General features: G+C 36.6%; 1 protein-coding gene across 6 annotated transcripts in view; it reads left to right on the top strand.

The window, feature by feature from the left end:
* LOC311076832 (uncharacterized protein) overlaps positions 1–21,973 on the top strand; it is a 57,457-nt gene that overhangs the window by 12,896 nt on the left and 22,588 nt on the right. For 3 of the 6 annotated variants that reach the window (XM_084105317.1, XM_084105318.1, XM_084105316.1), the window contains 2 exons: positions 15,094–15,197; positions 17,852–17,911. In XM_084105317.1, coding sequence (XP_083961443.1) covers positions 15,094–15,197; positions 17,852–17,911 — 164 coding nt within the window. Of the gene's footprint in view, positions 1–542; positions 655–3,686; positions 3,761–4,318; positions 4,469–15,093; positions 15,198–17,851; positions 17,912–21,973 lie in introns of all 6 variants that reach the window. The other 3 variants (XM_084105315.1, XM_084105313.1, XM_084105314.1) reach the window with 2 other exon arrangements.

Here is a 21,973-nt window from a genome sequence, read left to right as displayed (position 1 = left end):
ATTTTTTTATATATAATGTTAATATTAATATTCAAATGATTTACCTAGGGACCGGTTCACCCAAAATGAAAATTCTACCATTGTGTCTTTGGAAACCCATGTGACTCTTTTTCATGTGAAACACAAAAGAAGTTATTTATTGCAGAAAGTCCAAACTTCTCTTTTTCGTACAATGAAAGTGAATGGTGACCACAACTGTCAGGCAAGATTTTCAGAGCAAGATTCTGACTTTTTTTAAAAATAAAATATAAATATAAAAACTTCTTCGGCGTCATCAGACTTGAAATGCTCTGTAGCTTCACAGCCCCTGATTCCCATTCACTTTCACAGTGTGGAAGATAACAGCTCAAACATTCTGATTCTCTTTTAATGTTCCACAGAAGAAAGAAAGTCATACAGGTTTGGAACCAAATAATTAAATTATGACAATTTTTTTTTTTTTTTTTTTTTTTTTTGGTATAGTCTTTTTAATATGAAAAATCATGTAGGCATATTTGTTAATGCCTATCCAGAACCTTACTTTCCCTCTTTTTGTCTTGCAGTGTCGTCACCTAGCCCATGCGATGCTACCTGCTCATGAGTGTAACTCACCACCAAACCAGATCTGGACAGCAGAAGAGTCACACAGCTGCCTGGAGGCAAGGAAATCATATGGTCAATGCCTCAAGTTTGCCACATTATTAGTGACTTAAACATAGTGTGATATTTCTTATATCTCTGATATTTTAGGTCATAAAGTTTCCTCGTTTTGAATTTGTCAGAAACCCCACAATTCCATATGTTGACTAATCTCAGACTTTTGGACCACAGTTATATTTTGGCTGGTTCGAGAATGCGTTTAGCTACCAATGAGCTTTTTTAACATGCTAAAATGAATTCAGCAGATTCGAAAGAACAGCCAAAAAAGGCTGCAGATTCTGTCTGGGCCTGCTTGTGATTCATGGCCCAGTTTAACGCTATTAATACTAAGGTCTTATTTCATTGAGGTCTATTTTTTTCTGAATGATAAGTGTGTGTGGTGGGGAAAGAACCTGTCAATGTTTGCGAATTTCCCTGCTGCTGCTGCTGCTGCTGCTTACTAGTGGTTTCACACTTCTCACACCAGACATGTGGTTTAGCATTTTTTTTACTATGAGTAGTACAACCTGTTCCTTTAAACACGCTCCTCCAATCACACCCGCATACGCGCGGCCCCATGAGGAAGTGATTCTATTGACAAGGCAAAGATGGTACAGACTGATCTAGAAATGTTCTTACCATCTTCCTGCCACTCACCTCATTATGTACGTATGCAGTGTTTGCGTACATTGTATTCACTGTTGTGACTTTTGTCTTATTGTCCTAGGTTGTCCTGTTATCATTTCATCTTTATATTAGAAATCTACATTTTTAAATCTAAAATTAAGACCATCAGGTGTCCCCAAAACAATCTTACTTGTTTGAAATAATTGGAGAAAGATTATGATCTTTAGCACCCCAAGTTCTTAACCTTGCCCTAGCGTGCAGATAATAAGCCTAGTATGCGGGAATCACTGATTGGCTGATTGTAACCCCACGTAGGTCTGTCTTCAGTCCAAAGGCATGTGTTGCTTTCTTAGAAAATTTTGGGGAAGTTTTGATTACAGAGAAAAACGGCACTTTGTTTGCAAATGTTAGAAGAAATGCTGAGAAGCCTCCAGTAAATGATGCTCTTGAGCTATTTTTCCACTCAGAAATGAGAAGTGCACTCGATTATCTGTGACGTCATTATCATTTCATGTCTATCAACAGGTCATGTGCAAAATAGACTTTCTTCAGAACTGTTTAACAACTTTAAAACATGCAAAAGGAGCAGTGATGAGGATAATATTCCAAAGCATTGTATCATGAGCTGTATGTATGTAAATCTCTAACCAATCATGAATTCATAGAAATTGCTAGTTTCAGATATAGAGATATATAGATATAGATAAGGAGAGACCATCAGGATGTTTGTTCCACACAGTAAATATGTTTTGCCGCATTCAGTGTTTATGATTTTGTAGTACACTCATTGTTAATGATTCATAATGTGCTGCTCTTGTAGAAATCTCTGTGAAAAATAAATATCATATTGCATTGTACAAAATGTTGTGCTTGTCAGGGTGTAGCATTTGGCACATATGCCTGCTGCAACTATAGTGCTTGTGGCAGGGGCGCCGCTAAGTGGGTAAAAGTTAGGATGATTCTAAGGGCCCAGGCACTTTTGGGGGCCCCAGAGATCGATTTTATTAACGGAATGGGTGCGGTAGGGGGCTCAACCTCATATTCTTTCATAGGGCCCAAAATTGATGGCGGCGCCCCTGGCTTGTGGGGATGTAGGGTTGAGTTCGACCTGCGCTATATACGCTATAAAGGCTTATGTCACTCATCTTTTCTGTTATTTTATACAGCCCTGTCTAATGAAGGCAAAGTGGCATAATAGACTCCCCCCAAAAAAAACATTAAAGGTGAAGTATGCAATTTCTGTGTAACAAACACTGTGTTTCAAACACTCCATTCCATATGTCTGCCATTGGTCAGACAAACATGCAGTTCTGCCCCAAACTCACAACATCGGTTTTGATAAAATATACATTTTATTATATGTATCAAACACTTTTTCAAATTTGTGTTGCAGTTTTTTACATGAGCTGTCAAATATTAAATGATAGTTAATTAAACAGTAATAACATTTCAAAGCCACCATTTGAAATTGTACAATCATTTATTGTGCAATTACGTATGTTCATAATGTACAATTAGCAGTTTCCCTGTTTGATCACCACAGATGAAGAAATAATGTAACAAATGGACTTTTTCAACTAAATAAGGCTTTTTTTAATCTTTCGGAAGTTGACAGTTTGATACACTTTGAGATTAATACATAAATAGCGTAAATTCATATTTGATTAATTCATTGAGATTAAAGGACAACTCCGGTGAAAAATGAACCTAGGGGTAATTAACACATGGTTACCGAGTCGATCTTTCCCTGTGATGCGTTTTCATGAAAATGACGAATGTAAAGAGTTTTATCTTTAAAAACAGATTAGCTCATAACACTAGTATATGGGGCACAGAGTAAGTAAAAGGAAATCGCTAGTTAATACCACTAACAAGGCTCAAAATAGCCTCACACTAACACAGTAGCATAATGAGGCTCCCTACATGCAAACCGAAGCATTGAGAACTTTGTAAGTGTACAGACAGTTTAATAAGAAGATACTTTATAAAGACAGTACATTACGCGTTTACAGACAGGATCCATCTTGGAAAACAGTCTCAACTAGGTTCATACTAGGTTCATTTTTCACTGGAGTTGTCCTTTAATACAAAGAATAATGTAGATGTTAATATTATAGTTTCAAATTACTTTTAAATGCATTCAGACAAGTTCAAAAGCCTGTGTTTGTTGGGCTTCCTAAATGGATTTATTTTATGCCCATCCAAAATCTTTTTTTTATTTTTTATTCTGAGTCTGTGCCTAACCTGTGTTAGATTCATTTGTGTAAAGCAAACCGAGAGTGAAGGCAATATGGGTCTCAAAACACCTGGCAGTGCCAGACTGTCTGCCAGGCTGCGCCCAGTCTCAGGAGACTGACGATGTCATAACTCTTGTTTTTAGCACTGTCATTGGCAGGAGAGACATTAACTACACATTATTGTGTGTGTGTTTTCACCCTCAGGGCTTTCTACGGTGAAGGGGGCAGAACTCATGCCACATATACACACACAAACACGTGTTCCTGTCTGTTCAAAGGTGAGAGTTCTCAGGGCAAGGGTTACTTGCTTCAACACGCGCTCACACTACACCCATCCATCCATGTTGGAGGCGGTTTATCAGGGAAAGTGGAGCTCTCCTCTCCTGCAGAGCTCATCTGTTCCTGTGCCACCCTGCAAACCCCCTGTAGACATTAGTGGGCTTTCCACACTCCCCACCCAAGGGGCAGGTGGAACACACACTCACACTAACCAAACACCTCCTACTGAGTGGCATTGAATAGGACAGCTGCCCAGGAGATTAGGGCCAACTGCTTTGTGAGTAATGCAGTGACGGCCACCATCAAAGCCAGTTGTGTTGAAGAGACAGGATGTGAGGCAGGATGTCCAGATTAAATAACAGACCTATTAATGTCAGCATGACAACAGCTCGAGAGAGGAGAAAACTCGTCTGAACTTAAGCTGTCATAATTCGATATGCCACGGAACAATGCTTTTTGATTTCAGATGAAATAATCCTAAATCACACGACTCCTTTTTTATGCGCAGTCATGTATACAGTCATAAAATGTCATTGATCATGTGCGTGTGTTCACAGGGTGTAGGGTGTGGGAATGACGATGGGGAGGCCCCTGCGTTCTTCACGGCCCGGGCTGCCGTGTGCCTTGTTGTCAGGGACGGGCCCGTGTGATGAAGGCTGTGAGAAGTTTGCAGAAATGTTCCACTCAACAATGGTAAGAGCAGTCAGGTGGGTCATATCACATTTATGCCTCCTCTCTCACCTTTTCATTTGACCTGCTTAGTCTCTTGCTATCTTTTATTTCAGCACTCTTTTTATTCCTCTTTTCTCTCCTGCATTCAATCCACAACCACACCCCCATGTTTCACATGATGCCTGTTTCTTGTTCTCCTTTTCTCAGAACTTCTATTGAATATTATTAGAGGCATTTGGTTAAACAAGCATCACTGCTAGTACTAATACGTATGGTTAGGGATTTAAACAAACTCGGCATGCAACTCGTGAATGAATGAAATTTCACATATAGCACAATCCCATATTACTCCAGGAAGAGGTGGTGGCTTTTTGCCTATCATTTACAGGCATTACCAAGGAAACCTATCACATGGTTTATCCCTCTGATTAATCTGCAACCAATAGGTGACCTGTCGCCATGGCAACTGTGATAATGACTGAGAGGAGTTTAACCACAATAGCCTCATCCACTTGTAAACGCAATCAACTGTTCTGGAACCTGGTGTCAAAGAATCCCACAATCTTATGTCTTTTTATTTCACGAATTGATCAAACACTTGTTCAAAACAACACAGAAGTCGTCCTGCACCGTTTGTGCTATTTGTTGGGGAGAGGTGTGCTATTCGTTTTCGAAGCAAAACAATTGCATAGACTTACATTAAGGCAACCACATAGCAATGTGTTGACAACCATTCAAACAATGTAGCAATGCCATAGCAACGTGATAACCATTCAGAACATCCTAGAAATGGCATAGCAACATGCTATCAACCATTCAGACCACCATATGGCATAGCAATGTGTTAGCCAACCATTCAGAACATGGTAGCAATGATGTAGCAACTTGTTTAGAACACCTTAGAAATGGCAACAGCCATTCTGAACACTCTTGAAATGGCATCGCAACTTTTTAGCCATTCTGAACACAATTGAAATGGCATCATAACTTTTTAACCATTCTGAACACTCTTGAAATGGCATCACAACTTTTTAAGCATTCTGAGCACTCTTGAAATGGCATAGCAACTTGTTAACAATTCTGAACACTCTTGAAATGGCATAGCAACTTTTTAACCATTCTGAGCACTCTTGAAATGACATAGCAACTTGTTAACCATTCTGAACACTCTTGAAATGACATAGCAACTTGTTAACCATTCTGAACACTCTTGAAATGACATAGCAACTTGTTAACCATTCTGAACACTCTTGAAATGACATAGCAACTTAATAACCATTCTGAACACTCTTGAAACGGCATAGCAACTTAATAACCATTCTGAACACTCTTGAAACGGCATAGCAACTTAATAACCATTCTGAACACTCTTGAAATGGCATAGCAACTTAATAACCATTCTGAACACTCTTGAAATGGCATAGCAGCTTTTTAACCATTCTGAACACTCTTGAAATGGCATAGCAACTTTTTTAACCATTCTGAACACTCTTGAAATGGCATAGCAGCTTTTTAACCATTCTGAACACTCTTGAAATGATATAGCAACTTGTTAACCATTCTGAACACTCTTGAAATGGCATAGCAACTTAATAACCATTCTGAACACTCTTGAAATGGCATAGCAGCTTTTTAACCATTCTGAACACTCTTGAAATGGCATAGCAACTTTTTTAACCATTCTGAACACTCTTGAAATGGCATAGCAGCTTTTTAACCATTCTGAACACTCTTGAAATGGCATAGCAACTTTTTTAACCATTCTGAACACTCTTGAAATGGCATCACAACTTGATAATTCTGAGCAGTCTTGAATTGGCTTAGCAACTTGTTAACTGTTATGAACACTCTTGAAATGGCATTGCTACTTGATAACCATTCTGAATACTATTGAAATGGCATAGCAACTTAACCATTCTGAACACCCTAGCAATGGCATAGCAATGCGCTAACTAACCATTCAGAACATGGCGTAGCAACTTGTTCAGAACACTTTAGAAATGGAAACAGCTTTTTAACCTTTCAGGCCACTCTAATGCCATAACAACTTGTTAACCATTCAGACCTTGCTAACCATTCAGAACATAGCACCACCCTGGCAATTGTGCTGACGTTATGGAGTAGGGTTTTGCATGGGCAATATTTGCTCAGAAATTGTAAATATCAAATTTCACTTTTTTTTTTTTTGCACCCATCTTAAAAAGTTCTCTTGAAGCAACTAATACAAATATCTATGAACACATTGTGTGTGTTTGTGTTATGACATATGTTATGACAGACGTAGGTCTTTCTCAACAGTCTTTCTCATGAATCGGTAAGTTTCTAGTCATGTCAGACTTATAGGGAACCTTTATCTTGGTGTTAACCTCAAACCGTCACTGATGGAAGTATGTATCGTGACTCATTTGTCGTGGTCATTTTGTTTCTGAATTACTCTGCACCTCAACACTTACAGAAAAATCATTTTGATTTTTAGACACATTTTTCCATCAAATGTGCAAGCCCATATTTGTTTGGTATCTGTTTGCTTTGGTATTATTTTTACATCATTGCTACATTAAGGCAGGCCTGGTACTCAAACTAGTTGTAATGTATGTGATCTCAGAAATGGTGGTTCAAAAACTAGTTTTGCTTCAAGTCTTCAAGTGAACTTATGCAGTACAGTAAAAAAAGGATTGAACATTTGAAATGTATTGATATGGCAAGATTTCAGTAATTTACTGCACAAAACACATTGTGGACATGTTGGCATTTAATTTGGCTAACTTTTAACAGATTTATTTGCACTGTAGCATTTGATTGGATGCACAGCCAACAACATAAGATATGGGAGGAGTTTTCTCCTACCTAAAAGCACATTTATTTTGCTATCCTTACTGTTTTTGATGATTAGTTGCATTTTATTAATTGCATTCAGCATAGTTTCTCCTTTAGCCTGTGACTCATCAAAACAGATGGGGTCACGACCCACCAGTTGAGAGCTGCTGCTATATATTTGAATAAGTGTGTGTATTTATTATTTATAAATGTTTATCTGTGTGTCTATTTGTGTTGTCCTACCCTCATTTCTCCACAATACCGAAAGAGTATATTATATATATAAGATGTATATATAATAGAGAATATAGTTGTTTGAAGAAAACTAACATTCATTTTTCAGGTCTCTCAACTGACTTTTTGGAGTTGCGATGTGTCTCCATTGCTTTCTCTACCTCTCTGTCTCTCTCCTGCGCTCGCTCTCTCTCTTTCTCCCTTTTTCTATCTCTCACTCCCTCTCTGTCGCTGTTTGGTCATTCTGACGTCCGCTTCTGGATCCCAGCATCTCTTTCTGGCGCTGCAGGAGAGTTTCCCTGTGCAGTCTGAAGCCTGATTCCCCCCAAATCTCTCGTTTTACTCCTCATTTGCTCTGTGACTGAAGACGGCACGCTTTCTTCTTCTGTGGCTTTCTTCTGCCGAAATCTTCTGCCACTTTGAATCTGAAATCATCCTCCAGTAGCGTTGCGATCGAAGACGATGCAGGTCCCTTTTTCCAAAACGGATTTGATTTTAGCTTGCTTTCTAATGCTTTTTTGTAAACTACATTTTGTCCAGGACAATATCCACAAAAGCATTGCAAATATTTGTTTTATCGATTTTTCAGCTTTGACAGCGCACAGGAAATTATTAAATGGGTTTTTGCGTGTTTTACTCATTTGTTTGTTTCTGTGTGTGTTTCTGTGTTTGTGTGACGTCTCTAAGTCTAACAGAATGGTTCCAGACGTCCTTTGCCCAAAGGTCAAGGGCATGGGATTATATGTCAAGTGTCTGTGTCGTCATGATTGGTTTCTAGAGTGCACCAGACATATCGCACGTGTGTGACTTAACACACACGGGCCAGGCTGGCACAAAGCGACGAGACAACATCAGCTGCATCCGTTTATAGTCATGACCAGCTGTTTTAGTCACAGGAGTGCATTGTTTTAAAAAGAACCTTCTTTTTCAAGTGTTAAAAAGATGTCTACTTCCTTGTTTAAGTTGAACAAGCACTGTTAAGAAATGCTAATTTTGTTTTATGAATCATTATCTCCAGCACTTAAAGGGTGCGCTTGTCTGTGAATTCTCCCCTGCCAACTCCCAGGCAGTCGAGTAAGTAACCTGATTCGGAGGCATCTGCTCGGGGAAGGGCGTGTATCTGCCTCCCCCTCGCCCTGATTCCTCTGTTCCTCTCCTCCTCCCGGAGCTGTGGTTAGCCCTGCCCTTTATGGGTCACGTGACTTCTCTGAAACTCCCTCCTCCCCCTGCCTCCCCCCGTGTTTCCAGTAAACTGCTGAAAGGAGGGGCTGAGTCAGTCTTCAACCAGCTTCCCTTTGACCACAGCTTGTTAAAGAATTTGTCAACGTGGACTCCAGGGTGCACATTTTTTTCCTCCTTGTGATATATAGATTTGAATTTTTTTCGTCTCTCCCTCCCTGGAACGGTCTGATTACGTCAGGCACACATAATCACTTCCTGCGCTACGCCGTAGAAAGAGAGAGAGTGAGTGTGTGTGAGAGAGAGAGAGAGAGAGAGTGTGTGTGTGTGTGTGTGTGTGAGAGTGTGTGTGAGAGAGAGAGAGAGCTCGTATAATGGACTTTGATATTTGGCGGCATGTTGTGCCAGAGACGTTTGTCTTGGTGCCTGTCTGAAAGGGTTTCATTCAAAAAGAAAAAAAGAAGGGGATAATAATCTGAGAAAGGTGGTGGTGGTGGTGGTGGTGGAGGTACAATTTACTTTATAACCTGATTACGGTCTTCCTGTGATTCTCCCAGCTGGCGGTCTGATTTTCTGGATCATATTAGATCATCCGTAATATTTGCTTTTGCAAACTCACTTGCTCCACAGACGGAACAATTAACATTCCATGCAAATGAACATGGAAAACGATCCAAATAACCTCATCTAAATCTATTACCTGAGCAATTTGCCTTTATTAAATTAAGAAAAGACAAAAGAGTTGTTGTTAAAGGGTTAGTTAGCCCCCAAAAAATGAAAATTCTGTCATTTACTCACCCTTATGTCATTAAAACCTGTATGACTTTTTTTTTCCTTTTGTGAAACACAAGAGAATTTGGAATAAATACATTTTGTATGTATGTATATATGAAGAGTGCCATCTGAAATTTTCTTCTAGAATGATCATTTTTATCAAGCTCGTATATTTAAGTTCAGTTCACTTAAATGACAATTAATAGGTAATTTTCATTGCCATTTAAGTGAAATTACTGAACTTAAATATACGAGCTTGATAAAAAATTTCATTCTAGAAGAAAATTTCAGATGGCACTTAGAGGCTTTTGCATCTGAAATCTTCATATATATATATATATATACATCCTTATAATGAAAGTTGTGTAAAGTGTTGTTTTGGTCCCCATTGACTTCCATTAAATGCACAAAAAAAGTTGTTTTCCACAGAAAAAAGAAAATGCACAAATGATCATAGAATTCAAATTTTTGGGTGAACTGTCTCTTCAAATGAGCTCTATTAGTGTAAGTCGGGCTCAGGTAAATGTTGATGTTGTATGTATAGGAGTGTTGCTATTGTTACCAAGGTGCTATTGACGTAAGGGGAAGTTGTAACTGTAGAATGTGGCGTGGAAAGAGGAATATTATTAGGTGCAAATGTGGATTAGGGAAGTCTTTCGTCTATATGCGTCAATCCTCGTCATTTCTCTGGTAACAAAAGGAGGTTGTGACTTATGGTGCTTCGCTAAATATATTAAGTAGAGAATTTTAGTGGTAAAAATAATCGGAAGCCTTCCCAGCAATGGATTCTGGTAAATCGATGTCCCGATCAAAATAATGCAAAAATTGCTTCCAGAAAATGATATGCCCTCTGAACTTCTGAACTTGAAAACAAGCCCTAAGTAAACAACAAAAAGGTGATGATGACCAACATCAAAAGCTTTAAAAACAAAAAACAGCTGAATAGTGCTGGAAACATATCTGAGAGCCGAAACTGTCTCCCATGGTTTTACTGAAGGCGCACCTTTGACGAGATCTCTTAAATGTAATTGCTGGTAAACCCTGCCCTGAGGGATGCTGGGTCGGAGCTGGTAAATGCAGGGAGGCTGTGGTGGCTGAACGCTTTGCCAAATGGTAATTTTCCATGTGCATGAGAAAAAGATTGAAATAGATTGAAATAAAAAAGAACAACCAGCCTGGTTATTCATTCATCATGTCAGATGGCCACTGTTGTGGTTGGAGAAGGAAACTTCCCACTAGAATTATGAATACGTCACATAACGGCATGATTACATGTGTACCGCTCTATAAAACGCTGAAATAGCTGCTCGATTTAGCTCTCATCAGTTTTCGCCGTTGTTTTCTGGGTAAAATGATTAAGGGGAATTAGTCAGCAATACGAAACATTCTGAGAATAACTTTGTCCGCCATATGGGGTCCGTTTACTTGCTATATTGGGCATTGACACATTTTGCCGCATCTGTTCTGTGTGGGGTATGGACGGCGAGAGATAGTGTATACAGATGTCTGGAGATAAAAGATACCTTTGAAGACAGATGAGAGACTTGTGACTGGGCCTGAATGCAGTGATTTAGTCTTGACATTACTCAGCAGTTTCTTGTGCCCGACTGAAAGTGACTCACTGCTCGGAGCAGAATGATGTGTTTGTAATGGGGATGGGCATGAATGTTGCTCTTTAATCAAACACTTTCATCCTGCGGTTTAGAGCTGATCCAGAGTGCTCAAGCTCTGAACAAAAGACATTCCTCTCTCACCAACCTGACATTTTCGACAGCCATTTTTATGTCTGGTTTACTGTAAAAATGAACAGTAGAATCTATAGAGAGAGAGAGAGAACGGCAATGGAATGAAATGTGCTGTTGCTATGTGTCCAACCAGTCTTTGTGATTGGACAGAACAAATTTGGAATTTTCAAGTTTGTCCAATCAAAACACAGCTGTTCTGTCTGCTTCCCGTCACCCCTCCTTTCTCTCTCCAGACAGCTTTTCTTGGACCGATTTGATGTCCATATTAGGTTTGATTCAGTAAAAATCCCCTCCCATGCCCTTCGAGTGTTATATCGAGTGCTAATGTACTTTTATCTCTAGCAGCAAAAAGCATTCTCAACCTGTGTACAATAAATGAATTAAAGATGATCTCATTGGCCCATGCCATCAATATATTAATTGTATTTGCCACCTGTCAGTGATTTTCTCAGTGCCTTTGCTCATTTTTATGATCAGTGGGTGTTAAACATTTATTTTCGATTTTTGGAGATAATTAGAGCATTATATGTATGCCCTGAACTGTAAAACATTATTTAAATGAAATACAAGTGCATGCATTGATCCTGAGATGAATGGTGAATGTTTCATATTTGCAGAATGATTAAACTGGATTAAATTGCACGAATAGGTAAATATTATTTCGAATAATTGTTGTCATTTTGTTAACACGTTAAAATGTCTATTTATTAGCCTAATAATTATTTTTACCAGTTTAATTTGTATAATACAAATTAAGACGCTCTTACAGGTGAAACTCGAAAGATTTGAATATTGTGCAAAAGTTCATTTATTTCAGTAATTCAACTTAAAATGTGAAACTAATATATTATATAGAAAATTACATGCAATGTGAGATATTTCAAGAATTTATTTGTTATCATTTTGATGATTATGGCTTACAGCTTATGAACATTTTCAAAATTTCAGAGATTTTGAATTTGGGGTTTTCATAAATTGCAAGCCATAATCATCAAAATTATAACAAATAAAGGCTTGAAATATCTCACTTTGCATGTAATGAGTCTATATAATATATTAGTTTCACCTTTTAAGTTAAATTACTGAAATAAATGAACTTTTGCACAAATTTTTCGAATTTCACCTGTAAATGTTCTTAGATTTTCATTATGAGATATATCTATATATCTATATATATATATATATATATATATATATATATATATATGATGAATTAAACTTTAAAGGCATTTAAAGCAAGCATAAATCCAGCTGCAAATTCTACTGTATTAAAATTATTAACTTGATTTGCTTGTCCATCTAAACCCGTCATTTAACTGTAATAAATGCATAAAATAAAATGAAATCTGCATATTTGTTAGTTTGTTACTTTATCAAAAGTATTCATGTCTGCTAAACATTAATGCGGGCATTCATACAAACATCCAACACAATTTCCTGAAAATTTCCTGTCATTATCTTTTTAATTATATAGTTTTTTATATATATATATATATATACCACCCCTCTTCCCAGAAAGAGTATCTGCAGGAAAATCCTTGTCATTTCTGTAAAATAGCTTTTTGTGAGGAATAAAGCTTCTGTGACTCACTGGAAGCTCCTAGGCGTCTGGTCTTTTCCCCCTTTCCAATTCAATGAAAATGTAATATTTGTCATTCAAAGGTTCATGGATCTTTCTGGTAAGGGTTAAACATTTGGATGTTTGTTTTGTACAAATTATATAGAATGGAGCATGAGAATGAAATGTGTTGGGTAAGACATTTTACTGTTTCTAATATTTTGGGAACAAGTCCTGCAAAAAAATATGCATCTGCAGAATAAGATTATGTAGTTCTTAGAATAGTATTACACCAAATTATTAAAAAATGTGTATTTAGGCTAGTTGTCTTGCTCTTTTTCTAAGTGTGTTACAGAACAGTAGGTTGATGTAATTAGTGTAGTTAGTGCTCTTAAATGAACACAGACCTTCTCTTTCTCTCTCTCTTTGGTTTTCTACAAATAATGTAGAAGTCCCTTCTAATTTAGTGGGGAGATATCATAAAACATACTTAGAGAATAGAGCTTATCATTGAACTGTTACAAATCTTTTCATGCTAAAAACATCCCAATATATTTTCTATATTCTCTAATCTATTCTTCTCCTGCTTTGTCAGTTTGTATGCTGGCTAAAATCCACCTAAATCCTCTCTTTGATTCCTTAAATTCTTAAGATGCTACGATTTGTTCTAATTGTTTCATCAAGATCATTAATTCTGACTTTTTTTTTACGTTATCCGTAGCACACAAACAATTTTAAAAGTGTGTTTTTCAAACTAAATGATAGTGTAAAATATTCTCCGAATATGTGGCAACATTTTGTCCTGTACGTGTTAACAGAATCCTCCCAAATCATGTTAAATAATTAAAACTTGCAAAATAAGATTCGTAAATTACTGTGAAGTAAACAATTAAAGGTTTATTAATTTTTTTAGATCGAAAACAGTTTAAGACAAGTGTTTAGAGTTATTTTAAACTGGGAATGATTAAATGAACTACCTAGTTGAGTTAATACATTTAGCACATTGTCAGAATGTCTCTGCACTGCAATTTGGTTATTATTTCATCAAGAATTTGATATACTATTCAGATATGTTTTTTAATACAAAAATAAAAAATAATGATGCATGACAAAAGCATGAAAGATTCATTTTAGCAAGCAGTTTATTCAGATTTGTCTCACTTTTATGGACGGGTTTAGGTGAAGCGGGTTCATTGACTAAAAAACAAATGTGACAAGTGTTACATGTATTATTAAATCCCTAAAATATATTTCATTTAAGCTTTAATTGAATCAAATGGTTCTTATGTTAAACCGAATGACAAAATATATTTTTCATCACTGTTTTTGTTACTCTCTTATTTGTTTCTGTATTATCATAACTTCATTTCTATTTGCCTGTTGGCATAGTAGTATATAACTATTTATTAACTAGACGTTAATAATTTTTAGAGTTCTGTAAAATTAGTTTTGCTCTGCAAGGACCACAAAGTGTGTGTGAGCATAAAAAAAAAAAAAAAAAGATTTAGTAACGTCAGTTTTTTAAGCCTTTTTCCCTCCTAATGTCTCTAGACAATTGTGAGAAATGATTTGACTGATCTCTAATTATTAGTTTTTGATAAAATAAAATAAAAAATGTAAAAGCTCAGTTTTAAATATGCTTTTTCTCTTTTTCATATATAATGTGCGTTTTGGTTAAATCACATCAGATCTTTGAATATTATTGCACATCAAATGCATCATTTTGATACTTTAAAATATTGAATTATAAATTGTTTTATCTGTGTTATGTTTTCCTTTCGGCAGTAAGATAACTGTTTAAAAATAGTTTTTTCATCCGTTTCGTAAGGGTAAACAATGTCTAACTCTTAATTTTCAACAGTCAGATGTGTTAATTTGTGTCTAAGTCATTTTTATAATAGCACTATTCTCTTACACTTTTTGTTTTAACCCTTTTCTTCTTAAGATCTCATGCAATCAGAACAAACTTTGCAATCTGAGACATTCCTCAGGAATTCTTGCCCGTGTCTTTGTTAGTGTTCTGACGAATAGAAGACCTTTCAAGGTTATTAGTAATAGCAAGAATATGTCACTGTTTGACAGTGATGAGTAGTTTTATTCAGAGCTTCCACTTTCAAAAAATCACAATTTTATTATGGAATCGGACTGAAGGATACTTGCTCTTCCTTGTGTGTTTTCCAGAATTGAATTACTAATGCTAACTTATCTGTTTTACTTTCATAAAGAACAAGGTAAACATCACTGTTACTATATTGCATTACATTGATTTCAAATATATATTCAGAACAAAAGAATTGTACGTTTCTTTCCCTTGTGCTTTTCTACACCTTTATGGTCTTTTTGTATGTTTCAGATCTCATATCTGTGTCATGGATCACCTCTGGACATTTTCCCAAACCCTTTCTGGACTTTATTTTCAGTGCTGTAAGGAAAACAGTGGTAAAGACACACATTGAGGTGAGTAAAGACTTTGTTTCTCACAAACATACAAAAGAGATGCTGATACTCCAATTGAAAATAAACTATTTCAGTCATGCAGTTTGTGGGATGTGTGTTCACAGACTTACCTCTATATGTTTATATATATATATATGATTCAGATTCACAATTGTCATCTAACAAGAATTTGACAGTACAAACATTAACTTGTGTCTGACATTCAGATATTTAAGAAAATGTGCAACAATCATGTGTTGTGTTATTCTTAGTTACGTAAATGCAAACCAAGACAAATAAATAGGTAAAAGAGAAATTGTTGTTTGTGAATATATGAACAATTAATATGTCTCTATATGTAGCCTATATGTACTGATATATTAAAAGAAATATATGTATCAATACAAAAATAACCGTAAGGTATTGTTTCCATAAAGTGTTTCCGTAACTTTATATAAAGTGTTTCCATAACTTTATATTTGTGGAGTCAGGATGCCAGCTGGAGCATTCACATTAACTTTGACTCTAAAGTAAAGTCAGAGGCGGCCATTTTGTGTTTATCTGCCTCCATTTTGTGAAAGTTGCAGCTGTAGCCTCTCGATTGAGACACCCGGACATTCATTCCATACTCAGATGTATTAAATTATGGTGGAAATTGTCCAAAGATGCTGTAATGCATACCTTGAGTAGTTTCAGTAGAACGATGTTTAGGAAGCAAGTTTAGGAAGTCAGACTCAATTTGAACATATAGCCTATCATACAGGGTACTCTTTGTTTTACATTGTGCCAGTGCATTTAAAATGCATTTAGATGTTTGTATGTGTATTTAAATACCTGTGCACTAAATGCCTACAGAGAAGATTGGGGGGAAAAGTTTCCTCGTAACAAGTGGGCCTGAAAATCTTTCGTCTAGTAATTTCAGCAGAGTTTACTCACAGCTTGTTAACATAACCGTTATGACAGCTGGCAAAACACTCAAAGTGAAAATGAAAAATAACTGCCTTAATATCATTTGAAATCAATCCTCGCAGTGATAAATAAACATGCTGTTATATACATAAATGAAATTAATCTCATGAAAATGTGTAGTTGTTTGAGATTTTTTTAATCTGTCATTGAAAAACACATTTTGATGTTCCTCTCAAAGTCTATTTTGCTTATAGCATTGCCTTATGACGTACAATAATTATTTTCTTTAAGGAAAATCTAAGTTTGTGTACAAATACCATTCTTTCTCAAGTCTCTTTAATATCTAATTAATAGACATTTCTCATAATAACTGTATTCATGTGCTAAACCGCACATTTAGAACCAAAAAATGCAGTGATGAGAATAGATTTGCACTGTTTGGACTGTTATGGTAAAGTTGTGTGAGTTTGCGAGGAGGACAGAGGGAAAGTGAAGTGATGGAGTGTGTGCACTGGTGTGTATGTAAGTTGAAAAGAGAGGGTGTGAACGTATGTGTGATCGAGAGAAATATGAAGTTTAAGGCAGACAGAAAGTGTGTGCATGTAAGTGCGTGAAGGGTGAGGCGGACAGAAAATGTGCGAGTGTGTCTGTGTTAGTCATACATATACTATGTCTGAATGGCCTCACCTGTGGATCAGGTGTATTCAGACACACAATCTGTTTTTGTATATAACATGATACACTCGTCTCAAATGTTTTCTTTTATTTCATTGGGATTAACCCTTACCTATTCTGACTAGCACTTACTGAGATCTGGTGCTGTACTGGTGTTTTAGTATTAGCATGTTTTGTACATTATATCATGATTGGATATGAAAATGTATTCATGCTGGTATGCAACAACATAACCATATACGCCATGTTTTTTTTTATTTTTTCAATGTTTTATTTATTTTTTTATAATTATAATTTACTATATATAATGGTTGTTTATATATAGTGTTAACCCCTCGTATAAAACATCATTAAATAACAAAAAAAATGATTTATTCATTATTTTTAATTCCCCTAAACCCACCACAATTGATTCAAAAATAAACAATTTATGCATGTACTTTATACATAGAGCATATACTCATTTTAATCGCACAAATAAAGTGATACAACTAATTGAAAGTACCTCCAGATGTGATTATGCAGGCCCCAGACATTACGGAGTGTTTTTGTGCGAATCAGCTATGACAGACGTGACAAACACTGCAGCATGAAAACATAATGAGCAAGTCTTGACTGATTGAGTTGCACCAGGCACCAGCCAACAAAACCCCGACCCCCAAAACACCCACGCCGCCCATCCTGCCTTTTATCATGGCTGAACTTGTGAGTCAGCAGGATCCAGACTGGACAGGAGCCATCTTTGATCTTGCTATACTTCCAGTTAGGTTTTCAGACATGTTTTTGTTTCTTTTCTTGCTTTTTTTTTCAAAGTCCCCCCCCTCCCGCGAGTGTATTAGCTGTAGCCCTGGGCCTTGTAAGGCTCACGCCATCTGTATGAGGCCTTGTCTGTCAGCTCTAAGATGTGTCATGTTGTGCTTTAACCTCTGATCACAGAAAAAACTCTCGTTCTGCTGACCACCGCCTGCTCATTTGCTGTGTTAAAAGGTCCATAGGGGGGCATCTGATGTGGTTATGAGTGTATCACCCAGTACCACTCCCAAATGTGCACATGGATAACTGATGAAGTGACTTCTCTCTCTCTCACACAGAAAGTCTTTGTGATTCCTTCAGCAAGCACATATAGTGGAGCAGATGGTGGCCCTCATTGGGTGAGTAATTCAAGACATTGACTTATATCTGGAGGCCCGTGAGCAAATGGAAAGGCAGAATGGTGTGTGTGCACATGCACATATGTGTGTGTGTGTGGTTTCGGTGTGTCAGAGAGGGTGGGCGGACTACTTAGATGTATAGCAGAAAAATGAAAGAGTTAAATGAAAACAAGGAGAGAAAGTCAGAACTTTGTTCTGTGCGCTGGGGAAACCCTGTACATAGTCTGCAAGGTGTCTACCTACAGTTCCCATAAAACATCAAATTGCCAGTTTGACTGTGGAAATTAGTATGGTGGTAGTGCCATTGGTAAATTACAGGCCGAAATGAGATCATGGGGTCCAGACTTTGTCCGTTGCTCTGAAATTCCCATCATCTTGTTTTCAGAGCTAAATGGCCTAGATAGACGAGAGTTGTTGATGCTGTACGCCCACATGTTTCTTGTTGTTGTTATACTCACTGTGAGATCGCTTTCACAAACATAGACTAAGCTTGAGCTTGAATGTGCTAAATATGTGTTTTAAAACCATATATGCTTTCTGGAAGACATTAAATGGCGCGTGGATTTAGCTTTTGGGTTAAATGGAACTTGACGCAACACACTACAGGTGAATAGGTTAAATATTTGAATTAATACGCACTACTATTCTTTCCCCAGTTCATTAACCACAGTACATTATAACAGTTGTTCATGTTTTCTGAAATGTAATGTTTAGATATGCAAATTAGGTATTATCTAATTAAATATGCACACTTTTCCAGAATAGAAATCTTAGCATTGTATAAATCGTTGTTTCATTTTGCTGACATATTAGAGTTAAAGGTTTTTACATAGAGGATTTTGGATATCTCTTTTTATCAAGTATGTTTTCACCATGTTTTAGGAGTAACATGTTATATAAAGCGGATGAATAATATATAACAAACTCCTCTGAAACCTCTAGTTTAGTGAATGTAAGTGCTACTGAAGTGGAAATTTCGGGCTCGGTGCAAAAGGAAAAAAACTCATGAAAAGATAAAGATGTGTATGAAATTAAATCTACAGATGTGAATAGATCAAGTGTTAATAAATAAACACTTAAATGTCTATTTTGGATGTTTTTTTCCCCAGTAGTCTGAAAGAAGACATTAAGTAAGCCAAATAGCCCAAAATTGACCAGTGCATGAAAAAAAAATGCTTTTCCCTATCGTGTCTTGCCTTAATGCAACTTATATTTTTCTTGTATTAGTTATTGTTTTTCCACAGGGATGAGTAGTTGCACCCTAGATCTGATGGCATAGCTCAGGTTGGTCCTGGTTTGTGGATGGAGTTTTGTTGACAGTGAAAGATGGTGATTTGGCCCTGTCATGTAATGGATCTGACGTTGTCTCTGTCATTGGCCTGTGGCCTGTGGTCCTTCTAATCTGAAGATAACGCCCACCCAGAGTGTTTCATATGAACCGCTACTACACATAAAGATCCCATAATGGTTAAATGGACTGTTTGGAATACTGTGAGTGGGTGTGTGTGAGAAAGAATGAGAGAGAGATGGAGACAAACACTGAGAGAGACAGATACATGCAAACTAATGCAACTTATGAGAACTTCCTGTCTAGGGCACATAAAGCCCCCTAAACATATTGGACACAGAACCACACTTAAAAGTAAATTTCATCGCATTAGATAACAAAACAGCTTCCCTTTTTAATTATTTGAAACCAACTGGTATTGATGTTATTTTTCATGCATGTAAGAAGTCAGTTCCTCCCCAAGTTCACCCACTAATAGAAGAACCACCGTTGTAGTTTATATTATGAACATGTTCCGTAAACATTTACAACCAGATAGTGTCTAAGACTTTTTGCCATTATTGTGAATTTGTGAAATATATTGATTGAAAAGTGTGCCTGTGATTATATATGTAAATATACAGGGGTTGGACAATGAAACTGAAACACAAACAAAGTTCTGCATGAAACTCTAGATGGTGCAGGCTAATAGGTCCTTTTACTCACTTATTCAAAATCACATCGTTATCTGTAGGGCGCAGCTGATTGGTTCCTGCCGTATCAGTAGCCAATGAGCTTGCTGCTCAACCTTCCCCAGCACCACCTGTATAGATCTGCTACGGGTAATTCATGTATGCTATATTGTACAGCAGCAGCATGTCTTACTTGCTCACAGCAGCGTGTCGTGTATGTACTGGCAGTAGCAAGTCCCGTACTTGCTCTGACCAAAACATACAACATCTATTCCACCAAGACCAAACATACAACATTGTCATACCCATTACCATGCCAATCACTCCGAGAGTTGTCATGACAGAACTGGTTTTAGACCACAATAATTTATTAGTATGGTGTTTTGCAGCCAATACAGCATCAATTCGTCTTTGGAATGACAGATACAAGTCCTGCACAATGGCCAGAGGGACTTTTCTGACTCACTTCTCCAAAACACCTCAAAGTGAATCGCTAATATTCAGATCTGGTGACTTTCTTTACTTTCATGTTCATCAAACCACTCTGTCACGAGTCTTGCTGTGTGTATTGGTGCATTATCATCCTGATACACTGCCCCACCTTTAGGGTACAATGTGTGCATTGGGTACACATGGTCCTCCAGAATGGTTCGGTAGTCTTTTGCAGTGTATACGCCCATTTAGCACAAGTTGTGGGCCTAGGGAATCTCATATTGCAGCCCAGACCATCACTGATCCACTCCTGTGCTTCCATCAGGGCATGCAACAGTCCGGGTGTTAAGCTTCTTTGGGCTTTCTCCACATTGTAACTCTCCCGGATGTAGGTAAGATGGTGAAGGTTAACTCGTCAGAGAACAAAACATGTTTTAGATTTTCCACAGCCCACGTTTTCCTCTGCTGGCACCATTGAAATCGGCGTTTGGCATTGGCACGAGTAACCAAAGGTTTGGCTATAGCAGCCCAACTATGAATATTGATTCTGTGGAGCTCCTGATAAACGGTTTTTAGAACAGATTTAATTTCTTAATTGTTTCTCCTAAAGAGATCAAATTAATTTCTTAATTGTTTCTCCTAAAGAGATCAAATTAATTTCTTAATTGTTTCTCCTAAAGAGATCAAATTAAAGACTTTTGCTTAAACGTATTGTTTCTCAGATTTTTATCTTTAGAAAAAAATGTAATTTGCGTTTCATAACAGATTTTGTTTGTGTTGTTTCTCATGGATAAAATTAAAATCAAAGACAAAAATGTCTCAAATTCTCAGACTTGACAATATCACAGTCTGCCATCAAAAGTCAGTGAATCTCTACAATCTCATGTTTTGATGAACTGAATGTTCAAATGAACATCTTTTATTTGAAATAGATTATTTTTTTTGTAAAAAGGCACAAAGTTATGGGTTTGATTCCCAGGGAAAGCAATAACTTTGTAAAATGTGTACCTTGAAATGCAATGTAAGTCGCTTTGGATAAAAGCGTCTGCCAAATGCATATTTAGGCCTATATATATATATATAGGCCTAAATACTGAATATACATTTATGCATTTGGCAGACGCTTTTATCCAAAGCGACTTACATTGCATTGCATATTTATATATATATATATATATATATATATATATATATATATATATATATTGATATATATATCAAAACACTATTGCTATAAATTAAAATAATAAATAATAAATATTGTATTACAATATGATCTAAATTGCTACATGTTACTTAAAAATAAAGATAATGTATTTGGACACTATAGTTATTAAATGTTAGTGAATCATGTTCATAGTTAATGAACAACATAGTTAATGACACCTGTGTGAACTTGAAAGGGAAATTCATATATCTAATAAAAATCACCTTAAGGCCGAAGTTTGTAAAGAAGCTTGTAAAGGCCTCTCGGATAAATATCTTGTTGTGTAATTCCATGAAATTCATTTTAATTGTGGCTTAAGTGTTTCTTATGGGGCTTCTGTACGTGCACACTTACGGACCTTCATATGTAGTACATTTATGTTGTGCAGTGTTTTTTTAGAGACTGTCCACAGAGTGATTGGAAGTAGAGTTATATAAATTGAGCTGTTAAGATCCACATTAACT

The sequence above is a fragment of the Abramis brama genome (assembly GCF_963993115.1).
Source record: "Abramis brama genome assembly, chromosome: 25".
Lineage (NCBI taxonomy): Eukaryota > Metazoa > Chordata > Actinopteri > Cypriniformes > Leuciscidae > Abramis > Abramis brama.
The sequence above is the reverse complement of the archived record's forward strand: the minus strand, read 5'-3'. Positions and strand labels throughout refer to the sequence as shown.